The sequence below is a fragment of the Salminus brasiliensis genome, chromosome 16, assembly GCF_030463535.1.
Source record: "Salminus brasiliensis chromosome 16, fSalBra1.hap2, whole genome shotgun sequence".
Classification (NCBI taxonomy): Eukaryota; Metazoa; Chordata; class Actinopteri; order Characiformes; family Bryconidae; genus Salminus; species Salminus brasiliensis.
The window spans coordinates 16,065,134-16,082,930 of record NC_132893.1 but is presented as its reverse complement, the minus strand read 5'-3'; the positions used below and the strand labels follow the sequence as shown (position 1 = coordinate 16,082,930).

The window sequence follows — 17,797 nt, the reverse complement described above, 5'->3', positions numbered from 1 at the left end:
CCAAATCTACACCAGACTCGGGAAGGTGTAGTGACAAACGATATGGAACATGTTTCCAGCAAACAAATCAGAGCAGTTCTGTAAACGGACCTCTCACTTTAAAATCATGTGTCAACTACTAGTAAATAATGATGTATTAACTCATATAGAAATTGATTGAAAAACATGACAAATGGGCAAAAAGTTGCCATTGCTACCATGTGATGATGTCACTATGTAAACTGAGCAAATGCACTTGCTACATTTATTTAACATCATGGCAATGTCAAGCTTTTCATCGTTACTTTTTTTTCAGGGGCAGGATGAGTGTATGACTTACATGTTCAATAAAAAAAAACAAAGAATGTGGTGCACAAGTTTACATTTTCGTTTTCTGAAATTAACACAGCGTCAAAATATACATACACCCATTGAACGTTTAATTATTTAATTCATTTTTAAAAAAAAATTTAAATAAATTTCCCCCATCCTGGTCAACTTTCTGTTAGTGATCATGATTTACTACAGCTGGTAGCTTCTCTGAGCCCACATAAAAAGGGTACAGCACTCACTGGTTTGATCAACACACAGTACAGTGGGAAGGTCCAAGAAGCTCTTGTCTAATGAAGCCATTTCCAAACAACTGCAGATTCTAAGATCGTCAATTCAAACAATTGTATGCAAGTGCAAATTTTGGGTTGACATAGCCACATTGCCCAGTCTTGTAAGAAGTCTCCCTCTGTGGAGAGAAAACTTGTTTGGGTGGTCAGGAACAACCCAAAACCACCAAGGCACACCCCTGCCATGAACTGAAAGTGGCCTGAACTAGTGTCACTGTCTACAGTCAAGTGAGTTTTACAGCACCAATAGACAGAGATGTGCCATCAGAGAAAGAAGCCACTGCTCCAAAAAGTATCCACCTACAGGCTTGACTAATGTTTGCAACCGAACACATGTATTAAAAAAATGTTTGCCCACAATGTGACAAGTAAAGTTAAGGCATTCTATAGGCCTCTATTGCTGCCAGTGGAACATTGCATTCAGAGTGTTTTAAATGTCTGTGAATCAGGCAACAAATTACTGAACCGTTGTCGACTCAGAAAAGGCTCTGCCCACATGTTTTGACTGACACACTGAAGCTACGCTATCGACAAAGTTGTCAGACTCAAAGAGGTGCATTGTTTAAACCCGGCTGCATTTGTTTGAGTTGTACATTAATAACCCTTATTCAGAAGTTTATCCCTTTTTATTGCTTTTGTAACTGAAATTATGGTCAATAAAATTTGCCTTTTTGACAAAAATGTATAACCCCCCCCCACCCCCCACATGTTTAATGTCAAAGTGAAAACTACAACTACAACTTAACTACAACATAAATAATAAACAATAAGTGACTGTTTCCCCCCTGTAAGGTAACTGACATAATTCAACAGGGGTCCAGGCAATAGGTGCTAGCAGTCTCTCAATTAGTGAACTGGAGATCACAGTGCAGTGAATGTGTCTCGAGCGATTGTAGTATAAAACACACCTGTCTGGAAGGGTCATTTACTTGTTATTTAGCATTTCTGGCTACAAATACACCATGAAGAAAAAAAGAAAGCTCCAAGCAACTCTAAGAAAAAGTCTAAGAAAATTATATGAACAATTTCAGTCACTGAACATTCACTGAAGTTCAGCTAAAACCATCATTAAGAAAAGGAGGGAATACGAGTAGACTACTGCAGCACATTAGATTTAAATAAAATAACGAATATCAAGTCTGCTATATAATTATATACAATTTGGCTGCTCAGTTGTTTCTTGCAGCCTTAATAGTTCACAATTAAGAGAACCAACATACATGTAGAGTTCTATGTGAGGCTTTTGTATTCCAAGCCCAGTACTTCTAAAAATTATTTACGTATTGAAAAAGCCTTTAAGTTTAACTTTCACTTCTCTTTTTCTAAATCTAAAGAATTCACAAAAGCCAATTGCTGAAGCAAAAAAACCCCACAAAAACAAGGAACTGATGATGACTGCATTACAAAATTGCAATTGTGAAGAAAATTGCAATTTTGTTCAGTTACTTTTGCTTTTTTTAAATAGACATTGTATTGTAATAAAATAAAACAAAATTAAAAATAAATAAATAAAGGGCTGAAGGCTGATTACCTGCACGAGGATTAAGCGTGGTCTCAAATTATATTTTACTTTCCATAAAGAATCTCCTTTCAAAATACTGTGTAATTCAGGACTATGCTAAACCCCTGTGTGGGCCATACATGTCTTTAGACATTTGTTCCTATGTAAACCTACTCTGCGGTCATGTTTTTAGATAAGCTGTTAAAGTCACCGATCAACCTTTTTAAGCACTGCATGCACCTAAAATACAAGAATTGTGCCTCTTCATTGAACTGTGCAAGCACCATGGCCATCCCCTGCTGATGTTTTGCTTACTGGGGTGGTATCCTGCTCCTTGGGCTGCTTATTAACTTTGTTACAATAATTACCAACCTCCCATATAAATTGTAAAATACACCTTTGATGATGTTCTAAACACTTCAAATTTAGAAGACATTTGTAGAATCTAAGCATCCTTATCAATAGCCTTTCGTACATAATGTGAATCTTCTCCAGGGTTATCTTTAATCTCAAAATATTTTATTCTTCGTCTTTTCTGTAACATGCTATAAGTCAACTGATCTGCATTGTTGGAGAGCACCCTCTAGAGGTACAAATAATTAAAGCATCATTTCCCAGAAAAAGCTTATTACTTCCAGGTAGTAATGCACAGTCAAGCAGTGTTCACAACACCACTAACATGCACATTTTCTGTGTGTTTGTTCAGAGTAAAACAAATGAAGTCAAATGATTGTAAACACAGTTTGCCAATCTAGACATCCAACCACAACTAAAGAAATCCTACAATTTATTATGCTTTACAAATTGTACAAATCTATACATTATTCATGCACTTATTCTGGCAAAAAACAAACTCTTTTGTACATCAACTCAAAACATAAGCCATGGAAAAAAAACAATTAGGTACTCTTCAAGTATTAGAGACTAGCTTTTACTCTGAGAAGAATCAGCTGATTGCTGATATGTAAACAGCTTCTCTTCCCAAATCACATTGCATGTTGTCAAATGCAGACCTTAGCTGACAAGTGTCTAATTTGCCAGAAAAACAGGATCTTGGTTTAATAAATAGCAGAGATATGATCTTAGGGTAGCATTTCTACACTGAGGAGTAAAATTGTAGCCCAATGGAAACAGGACTGTTAGGGGTCAAAGCACAATGATCAAAAGAACATGTCCAGTGTATTAAAATCAGTGTTCTCAATAGCTGATTGTTGTACCCCTGATCCTGAGATGAATTCATCAAAAAAGTCGTCATTGGTAGAAGAAAGGACTTTTACAGGAGGCTCTGGAAGCACAGATGCTGAAAAGTCTGCCTTGTACAGTGCTCGTTTCTCTGGAGGGCTGCTGTCTGACGTTTCACCACCCTGACTGTTGGTTATCATTTCCAGGAGGCCTGTGCTATCAGGTGAATGATTGCTGCTGGTTGTGGCAGGAGATAGTAGGTCAGCAAAAAAATGGTCATATGCTGGGCTGCTATATACCGATGTGCTGGAGGTGACAGAGTATGGCGAGGTGAGGTCAGTGCTGTCTGGTATGGCAGTAGGCTGCCCTTCACATTTACCCAACAGCTGATTTAGCTTTGCAAGCTTCTTCTTCTTAGCCTTCAGTTTTTTCATCAGCTTAATTCTGAGGGCATCAGTGGTTGACAGAGCACGCAGGGTTGCTGAAGGAGAAGCAGCTTTCTTACCAGCTGATTTCAGAATTTCAGATGCCTGAATGGGAACAGTTGTGCCACCAGAATGGCAAAACGACTTTTGTGGAAGTGGAACAATGAGCTGAGAGCCAGGTAGCTTTGCAAGCGGTTGTCTTGAAACATCTGGAAGAACAAGATTCTTAGCTTTGAAGCCACCAAAAAGCTCAGCAGGCTTGGCTGGGAGGGCCTCATTAACTTCACATCTAAAGGCAAGCTTTGGTTGTGAAGCAGGACACTGTACTCTCAGTGGGGTAGAATTGTGGGAAGGGTGCCGCTGCATTAAGAATGACAGGTTGGAGACACTGGGTTTAGAGGGGAGAAGGGCAGGTAGATGCTGGCTCACTTGTGGAGCTTTGTCTGCTGCCGTAGCAGCTGGAGACATTTTTACTATTGAAGGACTAAATAGTTCAGGAACTACAGGTGCAAGTGAAATATCCTTTGCATCATTTAGTTTGTGTTTTGGAGTGGCTGGAGCTTGAAAAAGAGTGGTATTTGTTTGTGGTGCCAGTGATTCATTGAGACTCGACTCAACAGGCTGATTTACTGCTTTCTGGGGATTTGGAAGAGGCTTTTCCCCACCATCTACTTTCACCTCAACCAAAGTAAGTGTGACAATATCAGAATGAGTAAGTCCCTCAAAAGTATCGAGAAGGGTTGTACTGCCGATAGAAGAATCCAAACTACTGGCAGCCTCATTCATGTCTTCATTTGTAGTCAAGGCTTCTATGATACATGCATCATTGGTTACAGAATTAGCCATATCTTCAAAGCAGACATTTTCATTGCCCACAACAGTGGGATCTTTCTCAGGGATTGGCTCAAGTAGTTCTTTTCTGGCCTCTGCCTCCCAGAAGACGATGTGGAACTGAGTGGCACGTAGTGTAAACCGTTTATGGGTTATGTAGTGTGGGTATTTTAAATCATCAAATTCTAGCCACGACCCTGGGGAAGAGATGAAAGACATTTTTAGCTTAATTGGAATTTCAATATTGGCAAAAACCTGGAGAGTATAAAAAAAGTATGTCATAAAATCTAAGGTTTACATTCTTACTATTGTTAGTGCTGTAACTGGTCAACAAGGCACATTTTACAAAAGGTCAAAAAACATTTTCATTATTTATTTAAGGGTGAATTCTAGTTTGGCGAGTTTCTCATTAGTTTATTAAGCTAAGCCATGTTCAGATTGGGCATTAAACAATTGAGAACCGTGCTGGACACTCTGGCCCCCAGTCCGTAATCCCGGAGATAAAGGATCAATAAATAAAATGTAGTACTTTACAGTAATAATAATAATAATAATAATAATAATATTATTATTGCAACAACTCACCATCAGCTTGGTGGATCCATGTGACAAAGTGCTCAAGTTGCTCATTGTACTGTATAATAGTCCTGATGACATAATGTGTGCCTTGAAAATCAAAGGAATATCTAGAAACATCCCTCCGTGGCAGTCCCTCCACAAAGTGTAGGGCAAGCACCGGCGAAAGTCTGCAGAAAAAGGAGGGGGGGGGGCATTTTTATACATAAACTATTCATTAAAATATAATACATTAATAAAAAAGAAACACACAAAAGCTAACTTCTAGGCAAAAAAAGTCTTACTTTTGAAAAAACAATTTCCTCCTCTGATTCTTATGATTGCAGTTACTGCACTGTGCTCGATGGACTGCTCTGAGTGGGTGCCAGTCAGTCACAAGCTGTGTAAATGTTGTTACAGTCTTCTCCACACTGTAGAACAAAAACATGAACGTGTATTTGGAATGGAATATGTAAAAGCACATTCTTAACCAGGACTGGGCAGTAACAAAAATGCATGCAACAGCACTACTATATAATCAGTGTTTTTGGGGCCAATACGATTGCTAACTGCCTTTCAGTATGATCGGTGGATCAAAGGTTTTTTTCAGGCAAACTTGGTAATACAAACTTGATAATACAAGTAATAAAATTCATCTTGCAGGGCTTTTGTAATGATGCATGAATTATCTATAAAAATGCACTTTACATTTGGCAATCAACCACATTTAAAACGCTATGGAACTCCGAGCACCAGCTGAGAAAGCCCCATACGGACCTACATAGTGTAGCTCAGAGAGGAAATCACAATCGAAAAAAAGGGTTGCTTATCTAGTGCTAAAACTTCATTGTTTTATTACAAGATTCCTTCAGCTTTAACAGCTGCACAGCAGTACTTTTGGTTGCGATTAAATGTGGTTGGCCCCATTTAGTTGGTGGTGTTACTTCTGATACTCTGAGTGGGCTGAGTAGTGTACTCTCAGTATGTATCCAGTAAGTGGTGTTAAAAAAGGTGATTGCTGAGTATTAATTCAGGACGTATTTTGTGATACTGCGTGCATCGGCTCTCAAGATAAAAACATATTTTGCTTTTTGGAATCAACAACATTTAAATGCTGTTGAACACCAGTCTGAATTCTGACACTCACAGTACTTGACCGAGGGACGTACTCTCAAAAGGTCTTTACTCTGCTGTCCTCACAAGACACGTTTCATTTGCACATTCTACAAATGTGAGTTTGAGTCAGATACGGTTAAAACTGCCAGCCATTTAGCGTTTAAAGAAGATTTCAACAGTGGCTTTAATAGGTTTCTACAGTCATGAGTGAGGTTCCTTCCATCTGGTGGTTAAACGAGTAACTGCAGAGTAATGTAACCTCCCTCAACAATGCAGCAACTTGCAAAACATGGATCATATAATCTGACCAGCTCACTGGATTGACTATGAAATATCGGCTAAGCGCATATTTGGGCTCAAAATTCCAAATAGATCAATTCTTCCAGAACTGGTATAAATAAGTGGCAGGTAAACAAAAAAGATGAGAGGTGGTATACACATAGCAGCAAGAGTAATAAAAAGTGTACCTGGTATTGAGAGTATAACCACAGGATGTGCAAGTAAATTCCCATTGCCCAGTATGCTGAAAAAGACCATGAGCCCACTCATCTGTCTTGAGGAGAAGAGGGAGGGCAAAGACAGGAGTCTCTTTTTGACCTGTTCAACAGAAACAAAGATGGCAACATTCAGTACTTCAGTATTTAGTTCTACACTATACACTAAACTGCCATAACTATACATACACCAAAACATCATATTTAAATAAGCTCACTGAACATCTTACTCTGGAAACCATATGCATTAATATGGAATATGTGATCTAGGTGCTGCTAAAGCAGGCTCCACTCTTATGGCAAAGGTTTTTCACTAGAACTTGTCTGTGGTGATTTTTCTTTCATGTAGAAGTCAAGCACTGACGTTGCTGAAAATAGGGTCTCTCACTATTGCCACAAAAGGTGGAAGAACAATTGTCTACAATTTCACCATATGCTACAGCATTAATCTCGGTCTAGAGCTAATTGTCTAGACAGCTAATCTAGGGTCTGGAGCCAATTGTCCCATCTTGAACAGTGAAAAAAAAAGCTACAGACCATTATTTCTGTCAGACTTCACAGTTGGCACTAGAAAATAGGCTTAATCGAAGAATCACAGGATTATACTGTAGCAATTTTCAAAAGCATTACAATATACTGAACTGTAACCTCTAAATCGTGATGTGTATTGCCAGGTTCTTGCCAACATACAGTCCAACTTGGCACCACTCATTCAAGCAGGTAGTGTTCTCCTTGCATGAACTTAAGCACTCTTAACCATTTATGGTTCCAGGGGTCCAATACTGAAATCACTGTTTGCTTAATCATTAGGTTGTTTTCTTGTTTTACCAAGACTGCAAACTGTGACAATTGTAGAAAATGCGTGTATATTTTTAACACTCTTCTACTCTAAAACTAGTGCCTTAGCGAGAGCATGTTGCCATGGACAGATTAAGAACAAAAGCACATTTTTTGGCCTTTGTTAACAGATCACTTACTCGTGAATATAGTCTGTCTGCACCTTTCTAATCTTGGCAACCCAGTCCAATGAAGATGTGCAGTGTGTTAGCAAACAAGGACAAATGATTACTGCATGCACCTTACTGCACCTGACAGTTCTGACATGGACATAGAAAAGATCAACTTTATGCCTGTGGACAGCTTAATGTTGCAACCAATATAAAGATCAAACCTGCCTACTAATTAGGAGTGCCCACATATTTATGGCTGTGAATTTTATATTTAATTTACTATTTGCACATTATACAAGACATGTATTACCTTAAAATACTAAAGCACCTTTAATTCCTAAAAAATAGTGCATCCAAATCATTTAAATTGAGCTTAATGCACATTTATACACATGAACAAGCCTTGATCAATTTACAATTACAAAAGCATCTTAGCAGAAAGGGCATGCTTAAACGGTACGAGTATCATAATTTCCTTTCCCACCTCTTTCTACACTTTTCTAAAAGAGACATGAGCATAACTACTATCCACTCCTATAACGCTATGATAGCAACCTATATTTTTACAAATGTGTCACTATATTCCAGTGAAACATAATGGCAAATAAGCACAGGCATTTAGAATATGCATACCAAAAAGGTTAACCACAGAGTAAAACATCTTACCCAGTTCACACTGGAGTTTTGTCTTGAGGAGCTGGAAGACAGACAGCTGGAGGGCTTCCAGCTCTTGCTCTGCTTTATGCAGGACATCTGAAGGGACTTTTACAACACTATCTACAAGGGAAAAAAAAATAAAAATAAACATGCCCATTATGTAAACCAATAGCATGAAACAAAATTACAACTCAATTCCAAGTGATTTGGGATAATTTCTATTAAGCCATTCATTATACAATTGACAATAAAATAAATAATAAAAAAATAAAATGACCTTAACTCTTAAAATGTTGTTAGGTGAAAGGGTCTGTGCACACAAATAACCCCTAAACATCACACAGCTAAAAGAATATTGCATGCATATGCAAACAAAAAAATGAATGGCGGATGGTTATAGGAAGTGTCTAACAGGTTATTTCAACCAAAGGGGAAATACCAGCATTTAGAGCATTTGGCGTGTCCCAACATTTCCTCAGTATGTCTTGAAATCTTTTAGAATGGCTTTTATTAAGTGACTGCAAAACAACAAATTTGACTAAGGTGGTGCCTTTATCTGTGAATCCTTTAAAAGATCAAATATTGATGACACATGACAGTCAGAAATATTTTTTTTTAAACAAAGACATAACTTATTTTTGACTGCCAAATTACAGGGGAAAAAAATATAGAAACCATAACTTACCTTGGCACATTTTCTCTTTGGATTTCAGATATGTACATGTCTTCCTGTACCTAGCACACAAACTCCTCACAGTGCAATTTTTGCTGGGAAAGTTGTCAGTCAAACTTGCATCAACATGAGGAACTTCGGTGAATACACTAAAGTGTACAAGTGCCACAAGCAAGGAATCTAACCAACAAAGGTTGTCCTTATTTCTCCAGAATAAGTGAGGCCGGGTAGGTACCAGCTCCGCAAAATCTTGTGTAGATTCATCAGTCAGCGTGGTCTTACTAGTCTCATCCTGAGTGCTGGATACATAATTTTCAGTCTGTGCCACATCTGACAATACCTGATCTTCAGTACTGGCAGCTGGGGTATCAGTGCATGCATTCTTGACACCATTCTCAACCACCCTCTGTTCCTCTTGACCATTAGCAAACAGCTTCTCTTCTACAGATTCGGTAGACACCCTGCAGTCAATGGCCTCAGACACAATGACAGACTCCTCTTTTTTCTGATGCTTTGGAGATGGATTTTCAGACTCCGAAAACTGAGACTTCCTCTTGCATGCCTTTGTGTCTGCTGCTGAATAAAGACTGGCGCGGACATCTTCCAAAGGTCTGCTGACCAGAGGATAAAGGCACTACACAGGAAGAAAATGAAGGGGAAAAAAATTACTCTGCGGAGCATCAAACAAAACCCTGTATGCCAGGTCCAAACTACCTTCTATAATGCTTTCTAATGGGGTAGTGACCTTTAACACCTTTGCTGTTATCAGAATCTATCATTTCAAATTACTGTGAAATTGAACCAAAGTGATCCTTTATACCATTTCACAAATCCCAGGACAGCACTAGATACTATTTGCATCATTCACAACTACTAAACTGTATTTTACCATGATTTGCACATTCATACACACCATAAAATACCACTGCAACTTCTTTAACCATCACTGGGTGCAAACTTCTGGAATTATTTATTGTTTGTTGGGGTGTTCATAAGGGGGGGGGGGGTATCAAGTCAAAATGTTTTTAGATGCATTTATCATGTGTTTAAAGATATAGAAATTGGCCCAGATAATAGAAACATGGTGCTAACATAACATAACATGACATACCAGTGGACTGCTACAGAGAGTAATGGACTCTTTAAAATTGATGGCATATGAGCGAAGAGCACTCTTCTGTCCTTTCGCAGAGCACCAAGGACACTCTTCAGGGACTAGTCTTCTGTCTCCGGCCTTGAGGGACAAAAGTCATTGATGACATGATTAAAATACCAGAACTCAAAACACACCATAAGAACCACTACCACACTTGGCATGAAGGAGTATCAAGGTGGATTTGACAATCAGCACTTCATCACAACTGAAAAGTGCAGTACAAGATCCAGCTGTAAGAATAGTATTACTTTCGCCTTTTACCAAAATATCAGCGGTGTTATTGACCCTTCTGAGAGGTTGTGTAAATTTCGTCCCAAACAGCCCCATTTGCCCCCCGCCCAAAATGACCCAACAGATTTCGAAATTTAACGATCAGCTTTGCACATGTGACAGACGGGGAGAACCGAGTAACAACTGACTTTTCCCAAACACCCCGCCAGCGCCGGGCTCGCCAACCCCGCGCCGCTGATTTCACCGTTCATGGGCACCGTTGTGACCGCGTTATCCGCCGTTTGTGGTCCCAATCCTCCATGAGCATGTGCCCCGACCCGCAGGCTCACAGGCGCAGGTGCTGCAACGAGAAACGGCACTCCCTGAAAGAGCAGTTAAAGTCGGACAGAAAAGACGATGGTCTTCTAACAGCTGAGTTGAGCGCAAACCCCGAGGACTCGGTCTTTCAGAAACGGAGACACAGCCGTGTGCGAAAACATGTAAACGGAACGCAATCCAGACATGTTTAAAGGCTACATCGTTAGCCGAGCATTGGAGAGCCGGTGCGACACTGCACCGAACCCTAAAGACAACTATAGACTATAGCTAGCTAAACTACTACGGCAATTATTCAACTGAAATATATCCCTGGAACATTTATTACTTACAATGAGGGTTTCTGAGGGGTTAGTCAAACGTAGCATTCACCAGTGCCTATTTCTGCTGCTGAATGGACTACAAATAGCTGGTAAGCTAGTTAGCTAGCTAGCTAGCTACCGAGATTAGTAATGCTTGGTTTCCATATATTGTTATTGATTACGCTATTAATTACCGTGTGCGTTATGCAGGTCAACCAGGAATGTTATAAAAAATACGTACGTACCTGGAAAGTGAGCGAGACAGAAATGAAGGTATTTGACAGTCGCAACACACCGGCATGAGGAGCCTCCATGTGTGCGCTCTCCGACGTAAGTTGAGCGTTATACATCCGGTTTTACAACGCGACAGCAAAAAACGCTTTTCTAACCCCACCGTGTGGATTTTATGTGCATTACAGTTAACGAAAACAATGGGAGATAATCTACATACAACTAAAATAAGCAAACTAAAGGGAAATTAATTTCACATAGTGTTGTTTCTAAAGTTTTTTTCAGATTCTGTTTTTGTTTCTTTCGTCAGTCTCGATGTGATTAGCTTCAATTCACCTACGTTAAAAAGTAGATCAAAGTGGGTAAAACCGGAAAACTTAGTATGCACTAATCCACTAGCGCAATTAAATTAGGTAAGTAACTTTACTCAGTATTTAAGGATGCTTGCGTTTCATTTTTCAAGCTGTCTGCTTCACAATCCCCCACACAGCATGTGTACAATATATAAAACATCATGTGCTTCGGTTACTCGTGTGCATGTGCATGTGCGTATGTGTGTGTGTGTGTGTGTCTGCGCGTGCATGCTTGTATTGAAAGCTTGCAGACTGCTGCAGCTGCTCATCCAATGAAACAATAGGACAGAGGGGCTACTGCTCCCCTTCAGGCTCCCCCTGCTGCTTATCTACCGCTGTCACTGTTGTCCCTTACTATTTTAATTTGCATAATTTTCCCAAGTAATTCTCATTAACATGCGCAGGCATATCCTTTCTTAAATATATTATTTATTTGCTTGTTTGTTTGTTTGTTTGTTTGTTTGTGTATCTATGGTGTTAAATTAATGTGATCAGTTACCGAGAAAATTCGTTTTACTGACTATGCCGTGCATGTACAAAGAAAGCATGAACAAAATCAATTCTTTATTAAAGTATTTACAACCGTTGGTAGTATGTGTGTGTGTATAATTACACATAATAAAATATTATTAACTAAAAACAATTATTAAAAACAAAAAAAACGTAATAGTAATTAATTATCTGCATTTATTAACTGATGATAGACAATGAAGTGCAAGCAGACACCCATGAAGACAGGTAGACATGCAAATGCAGCCAAATGGACGGCCAGCTGCTGCCCATAGAAAGCCTGACGGATTTGCTCACATGGTACACTGCAGTGACCACTCAGATCTGAACACTTTCCTGAGTCTAATTCAGTCAGTAAAGGTGCATTAGATTACATTCCTGCAGCAAAGATTGCCCACTACAGTCAAATAATGTAGGTTTCTAAATACCTGTTACCACCTGCTGAATCTAAATAAAACATTCAGAAGTTAATGCAAATATATTATACTTAGTGTCGAACACTGACTCCAATCATCTAAGATGTTTCTAAAAAATAAAAATAAAAAAACGTAATCGGACATTACTTATTTTTCGTGTATATGTTAATTAACCACGTCAGAAAGCCATAAGCACTTTACTGGGAATGTATTGTTGAATGTTGCATCGATATTTCATAGTTTAAAAACACATTTGGCGTGTTGATATTGAGGAGTAGACATTTGTGATATTCAAATATTTTAAATACAATTACACACTATGTAAAATTTGACTAAAGAGTAAATCGAGGAGTTAAGTGGGGTTTCAGCTTCGATAACATCGAATTCATTCAGTGTGCTGTATCACACTACAGCGCTCTCTACCACGCTCCACATAGACCCGTTGATTCAATGCTCCCTATGGCACTCGCAGAACCCAGTAATACTATAGCTTACACAGTGCAGACTATCTACCAACACACTGCTTCAGGTTCAGCAGAGAAACACGGCGCAGTTTGTATTTACCCGCCATTTAAAACACTCGTGACGTTTCACAAAAGACGGCCAATCCGAGTGAGCCTGTTATTAGGACAATGGAAAGTTTTTGGCCAATCGGCGGAACGTTCGGCTTGGCGGTAGCCAATAGAACACGAGCCCTACTGAGAGTAATGTTACAGAGCCGAGAGCAGAGTGAGAAGACTGCGTATCGCTATTACCTCCACACAGCCATTGCAGTGAATTGAGAATCAGCACCAGCCTTTGGTAAGTGTCAGCTAGCTATATAAATTTTGAAGTATGGGTAAGTATGAAATCGCAAGGATAACCCAAAGCTTATTTTTAAACAACCCACTAATGTGGAGATTTTGCATATGTTTAATTTTTTGAAACGTTGAAAAACCCAGAAAATTAGAGAAGGTATTATCCCCTCATTGAAATGAGTATATCCTTGGCTAGCTTTACGTTTTCCTGTTAAAAAATAAATAAGGTATTTGCTTAATTTTGGTCAAATCTAAAGTGTTGACTGGCATATTTCTGCATTTCTTGAATGTATTCGTTAAAGCTGACCGTTCTGTGCGAAACTGGGTGACTGAATTGCGTACAAACAAGGTCTATGGACGGTATTACTGGCAGCTAGCGAGCTAGCAAGTCAACGTTAGCTCACTCGCTAGCTAGCCATTGCAGTGCATAGCCAGAGATGTCAGACATGTGAAGACACTAGGATGTAACAAATAAACAGAAAGGAAAAAACTGACTGAGTAAAAAATGAGGTGACTTGTAAACTGGGTGCGGGTGTGTTTATGTCGTCGTTTTTCCTGTAATGACGAAGAAATTGATCAAAAAATTACCTCAGGATCTGCGCTTTACTGTAATGGCTGACTGTACTCGCATAGGAAACAAGGCGAAGCCACAGAGCCTGTGACAAGCGCAGTTCACTTCAACTTTTTCAAACCGTGTTTTCTATTGGTATTGGTCGTTAACCGAGAAAGATTTTGCCAGAAAATAAAACTTCAACCTTTCGTTGTTGCAATGAATGCGTTTTTTTATTTTTCCATGCGTCATAACGTTGTTAAATTCTCAGTTAAAATGAAGTGGGTATCGCGGTCGCTCTGCCCCCTATTGCATGCAGTGTAATGGCTGAGCATTGACACAAAGAGAAGGAGCCATATTCTCAGTGTTAGTGGATGAAGACAAGCGGCCATTCCGAGCCCACAGCAAACTCTACACAGCCCGTACATAGACTTAGTACAGACCTAGTGTATTACTATACACCGGGGCGAGTGCATAGGGTTTTCCGAAGGAGAAAATTTGTCAAGAACACCGACTTTCGCAATTTATTTGTCGAGTTAAAAAGCGAACAGGAAGGCGGGTGGAGACATTTTAGGAGGACTTTCTTTCATGAAGAAGGCTTTCTCACAAAATGGAAGGAGAAATATTGCTGTCGTTGTTGACCTCCTTTCCCTCAACAAGACAGCTTGTGCGCCATTGCTATGTCTGAGTACATTGAAGAAATCGCTCTTTTCAATGGACAGTATATTAATTTTTTTTTTTAACATTTTAACGGTTTTTTCACCACTTGTACGATATTAAGCCTAGATTATGTACTTACATATTTTGATCAGTTTGGTTGTTTTTCACTCTTCTTAGCAATTTTGCAACTTCGATTCCTACTTTATTCGAAATTTTCGTGACTTTACGTTTAGCGTTTATTGTAACTTTTGACGCTTTATGAGCATTAATATTTAGCTTTTAGCAACTTTGGGATGGCAAACGAGTGATCTGTTGGCATTTCAAGTTCACATTTTAATAGGGGAAATGCCTACAATATTGCGATCTCTTCAGGCATCGGATGTGCTCAAACGTGAAGCATTCGGTGGACGAATAGCTACAGGGAAAGCGTCGATGTCTGTGGTCGTGTACAGACAGGGTGCCATTTAATTCTCTTTTTTTCGTTTTAGGGAAATCTTGAAGATGGGGAAGGACCCAACAAAGCCAAGAGGAAAAATGTCCTCTTATGCCTATTTTGTTCAGACCTGTAGAGAGGAACACAAGAAGAAACACCCTGACACATCAGTCAACTTCTCAGAGTTCTCTAAAAAGTGCTCTGAGCGATGGAAGGTACACTAGATGTGTCCTGAATCTTGCATTATTTTCTCAATTATGATTGTGTGTGTGTGTGTATGTGTATGTGTGTGTGTGTATATGTATGTGTGTGTGTATATATATATATATATATATATATATATATATATATATATATATATATATATATATCTATCTATCTATCTATCTATCTATCTATATATATATCTATATCTCTCTCTCAACTAAAAACATGTGTGTCCTGCACAGACTATGTCAGCCAAGGAAAAAGGCAAGTTTGAGGATATGGCTAGACTTGACAAGGCACGTTATGAGAGGGAGATGAAGAACTATGTTCCTCCCAGAGGTGAGAAGAAGAAGAGGTTTAAGGACCCCAATGCCCCCAAGAGACCCCCGTAAGAATCTTGTTTACTTGTAGTCTAGTCAGATTTCACATTGACAGCATAAGTGCATTTGATTTACAATGTCAACTGTCTGAACTGTAATTTTTAAATTTTTTTTTTTTTTTGGTGTGTCCCACTTGTCTTTCAGGTCAGCCTTTTTCATTTTCTGTGCGGAATACCGGCCCAAGGTGAAGGAAGAGACCCCAGGTCTGTCTATTGGAGACGTGGCCAAGAAACTTGGAGAGATGTGGAATAAGACTTCTGCTGAAGAGAAGCAGCCTTATGAGAAAAAGGCAGCCAAGCTGAAGGAGAAATATGAGAAGGTAAGGGAAAAATATTGCGATCATTGCGCATTAACTCCGATGCTAATTGTCAGGTGTGTGTGTGTGTGTGTGTGTGTGTGTGTGTGTGTGTGTGTGTGTGTGTGTGTGTGTGTGTGTGTGTGTGTGTGTGTGTGTGTGTGTGGTGCTTATCTTTTTGTTTCTTTAAATTTGTATATTTGCTAGTGAAAGCTTTGTATTTAAAGCAATTATTAAAAGCTTTTAATGTGTGTAATGTTGCATGCTAATTTATACATTAATTCAAAATATATAAAATAATGAAGTCTATTTATATATTAAGGATATTGCTGCATATCGAAAGGGGAAGGTTGTGGGGGGTGCTGCAAAAGCTCCCAGCAAGCCAGATAAAGCCAATGATGATGACGATGATGATGACGACGATGACGACGACGATGATGATGATGAAGATGAGGAGGATGATGAGTAAATTGGTTACAAAGTAGAGCTTAGCTTCTTGTTTATAAAGCATTTAACCCCCCTGTACACACTTAACTGAGGCCATAAAATGGGTAAATAAGGTAAACTAAAGGGAAAAAATTCAAATTAAGGTGGTGTATATGATATGGTTTTTAAGCTGTACAGTTTCTTTTTCCCCTTTTGTTTTTGTATAGTAACACTACAGAAGTGTCATCTGTGTTTGTTTGTGTTTCCCCAACTTTGCGATTGATTTTTTTTTTTTTTTTGTTTTTTTTTTTTTGTTTTTTGTTTTTTTTCTTCACCCCCCCCCTTTCTTTTTTTCTTATTCTTTTAAACTCCTTTTGTAATGGTAGTTCTTAAGCCATTGTCCTTGCCCAGTACAGTCTAAGGGGGTTGAAAAAAATTGGCTTGGCGTTGGAGTTTTAGAGGTGTGCAGCACACAACCTAGTTTAATGTGAGGTTGTAGTTCATATCTTTAATGTATTTCTTTTTGTTTATTTTTTCACATCACTATCATTAGTAAATCGCCGTATCATAGTTATTTTACTGTACTTTGAATACCACTGTAATTGCCACAACGATTAAAAAAGATGAAAAATGCAAGTGTTTCATTGACATTCTGGTATGCTTCTGACATCAATAAACTTTTTTTTTTTTAATAAAATGTAATTTTTGGTTAATCTTTTTAAAACTGATGAGGCATTTAATGGACATTTACATTGTACAAGTAAAAAAACAAAAGTTTAATATTTGTGGTTTTTCTTTTTTTTTATGGATTTATTACCAGCATGAGCATTTATATAGGGTAAGGGTGAGGCGTTAAATACATTTTGCTTTATAATGTTGAGAGGATCGAAATTCGTACAGATCAGTACAAGGCAGAAATCTGTATTAATACCAAACAACCAGTCCTCTGCCATTTCTATAAACCAGACGTTTAAAAACATGTTGCCATCTAGTGGTATTTCATGGTCCAGTCAAAACAAAAGTATAATTCCACATGCAGTAATGATTAGGCCTTGTGCTTGTTCCTCATCTGGGAGAACTTGCAGTTTCAGCACGCTACTGTAAATGGACGTTGGACAGATTGAAACAAACAAATCTGAATGGCATTGCTGATGGCATACTTTGGAAGTTTTTAATGTGTTGAGTAAGTCTATAAAAAGCAGAAGGCACTACATATGTTAAACAGAGCAAATATTTTCAGAGGTGGAGTATTCTGTCTTTAAACTGGCTTATGGGGGGTATTTAGTTCATTATTCTGTGGTATGTTATGCTGCCAGACCCCGAAGTACATTTACATAAAGAAATGATCCACAACTTGGCTTTATGTTACTATGGCTTATGTATTTATAATGCCTGCACATCAATGAGAAATGTAATTGTATGCAAGTTTGGGCTCACTTGGGCAAAGGACACATTTGTAAAGACATTGAAAAGTAGAAGACACAGCTTCTGTAGCTAATCAAACCATTTTTAGCAACCCGTAAGACATGTATATTGTGTCATAATGTAAAAA

At 38.6% G+C, this 17,797-nt stretch overlaps 2 protein-coding genes across 2 annotated transcripts; one reads left to right on the top strand and one right to left on the bottom strand.

Moving 5' to 3' along the window:
* Nucleotides 1-2,870: 2,870 nt before the first annotated feature.
* On the bottom strand, nt 2,871-11,316 carry uspl1 (ubiquitin specific peptidase like 1). The gene is made up of 9 exons (XM_072659393.1): nt 11,233-11,316; nt 10,559-10,710; nt 10,095-10,217; nt 8,996-9,617; nt 8,320-8,430; nt 6,677-6,806; nt 5,399-5,524; nt 5,124-5,284; nt 2,871-4,735 (listed from the first exon to the last, which is right to left on the bottom strand). The coding sequence occupies exons 2-9, from the start codon at nt 10,619-10,621 to the stop codon at nt 3,261-3,263; spliced, it is 2,811 nt and encodes a 936-aa protein (XP_072515494.1). The 5' UTR covers nt 10,622-10,710; nt 11,233-11,316; the 3' UTR covers nt 2,871-3,260.
* Nucleotides 11,317-13,190: 1,874 nt separating this feature from the next.
* Nucleotides 13,191-16,881, top strand: hmgb1a (high mobility group box 1a). The gene is made up of 5 exons (XM_072658595.1): nt 13,191-13,298; nt 14,993-15,152; nt 15,387-15,532; nt 15,669-15,843; nt 16,142-16,881. The coding sequence occupies exons 2-5, from the start codon at nt 15,006-15,008 to the stop codon at nt 16,286-16,288; spliced, it is 615 nt and encodes a 204-aa protein (XP_072514696.1). The 5' UTR covers nt 13,191-13,298; nt 14,993-15,005; the 3' UTR covers nt 16,289-16,881.
* The last annotated feature ends 916 nt before the right edge of the window (nt 16,882-17,797 follow it).

Coding starts and splice junctions, on each gene's coding strand:
- uspl1 (XM_072659393.1), bottom strand. CDS start 10,621: ATGAACGGTGAAATCAGCGGCGCGGGGTTGGCGAGCCCGGCGCTGGCG. Junction 5,285..5,398: donor AGGAAATTGTTTTTTCAAAA/GTAAGACTTTTT, acceptor CTTTTTCTGCAG/ACTTTCGCCGGTGCTTGCCC. Junction 4,736..5,123: donor ATGGATCCACCAAGCTGATG/GTGAGTTGTTGC, acceptor TCTCTTCCCCAG/GGTCGTGGCTAGAATTTGAT.
- hmgb1a (XM_072658595.1), top strand. CDS start 15,006: ATGGGGAAGGACCCAACAAAGCCAAGAGGAAAAATGTCCTCTTATGCC. Junction 15,153..15,386: donor AGTGCTCTGAGCGATGGAAG/GTACACTAGATG, acceptor TGTCCTGCACAG/ACTATGTCAGCCAAGGAAAA. Junction 15,844..16,141: donor TGAAGGAGAAATATGAGAAG/GTAAGGGAAAAA, acceptor TTATATATTAAG/GATATTGCTGCATATCGAAA.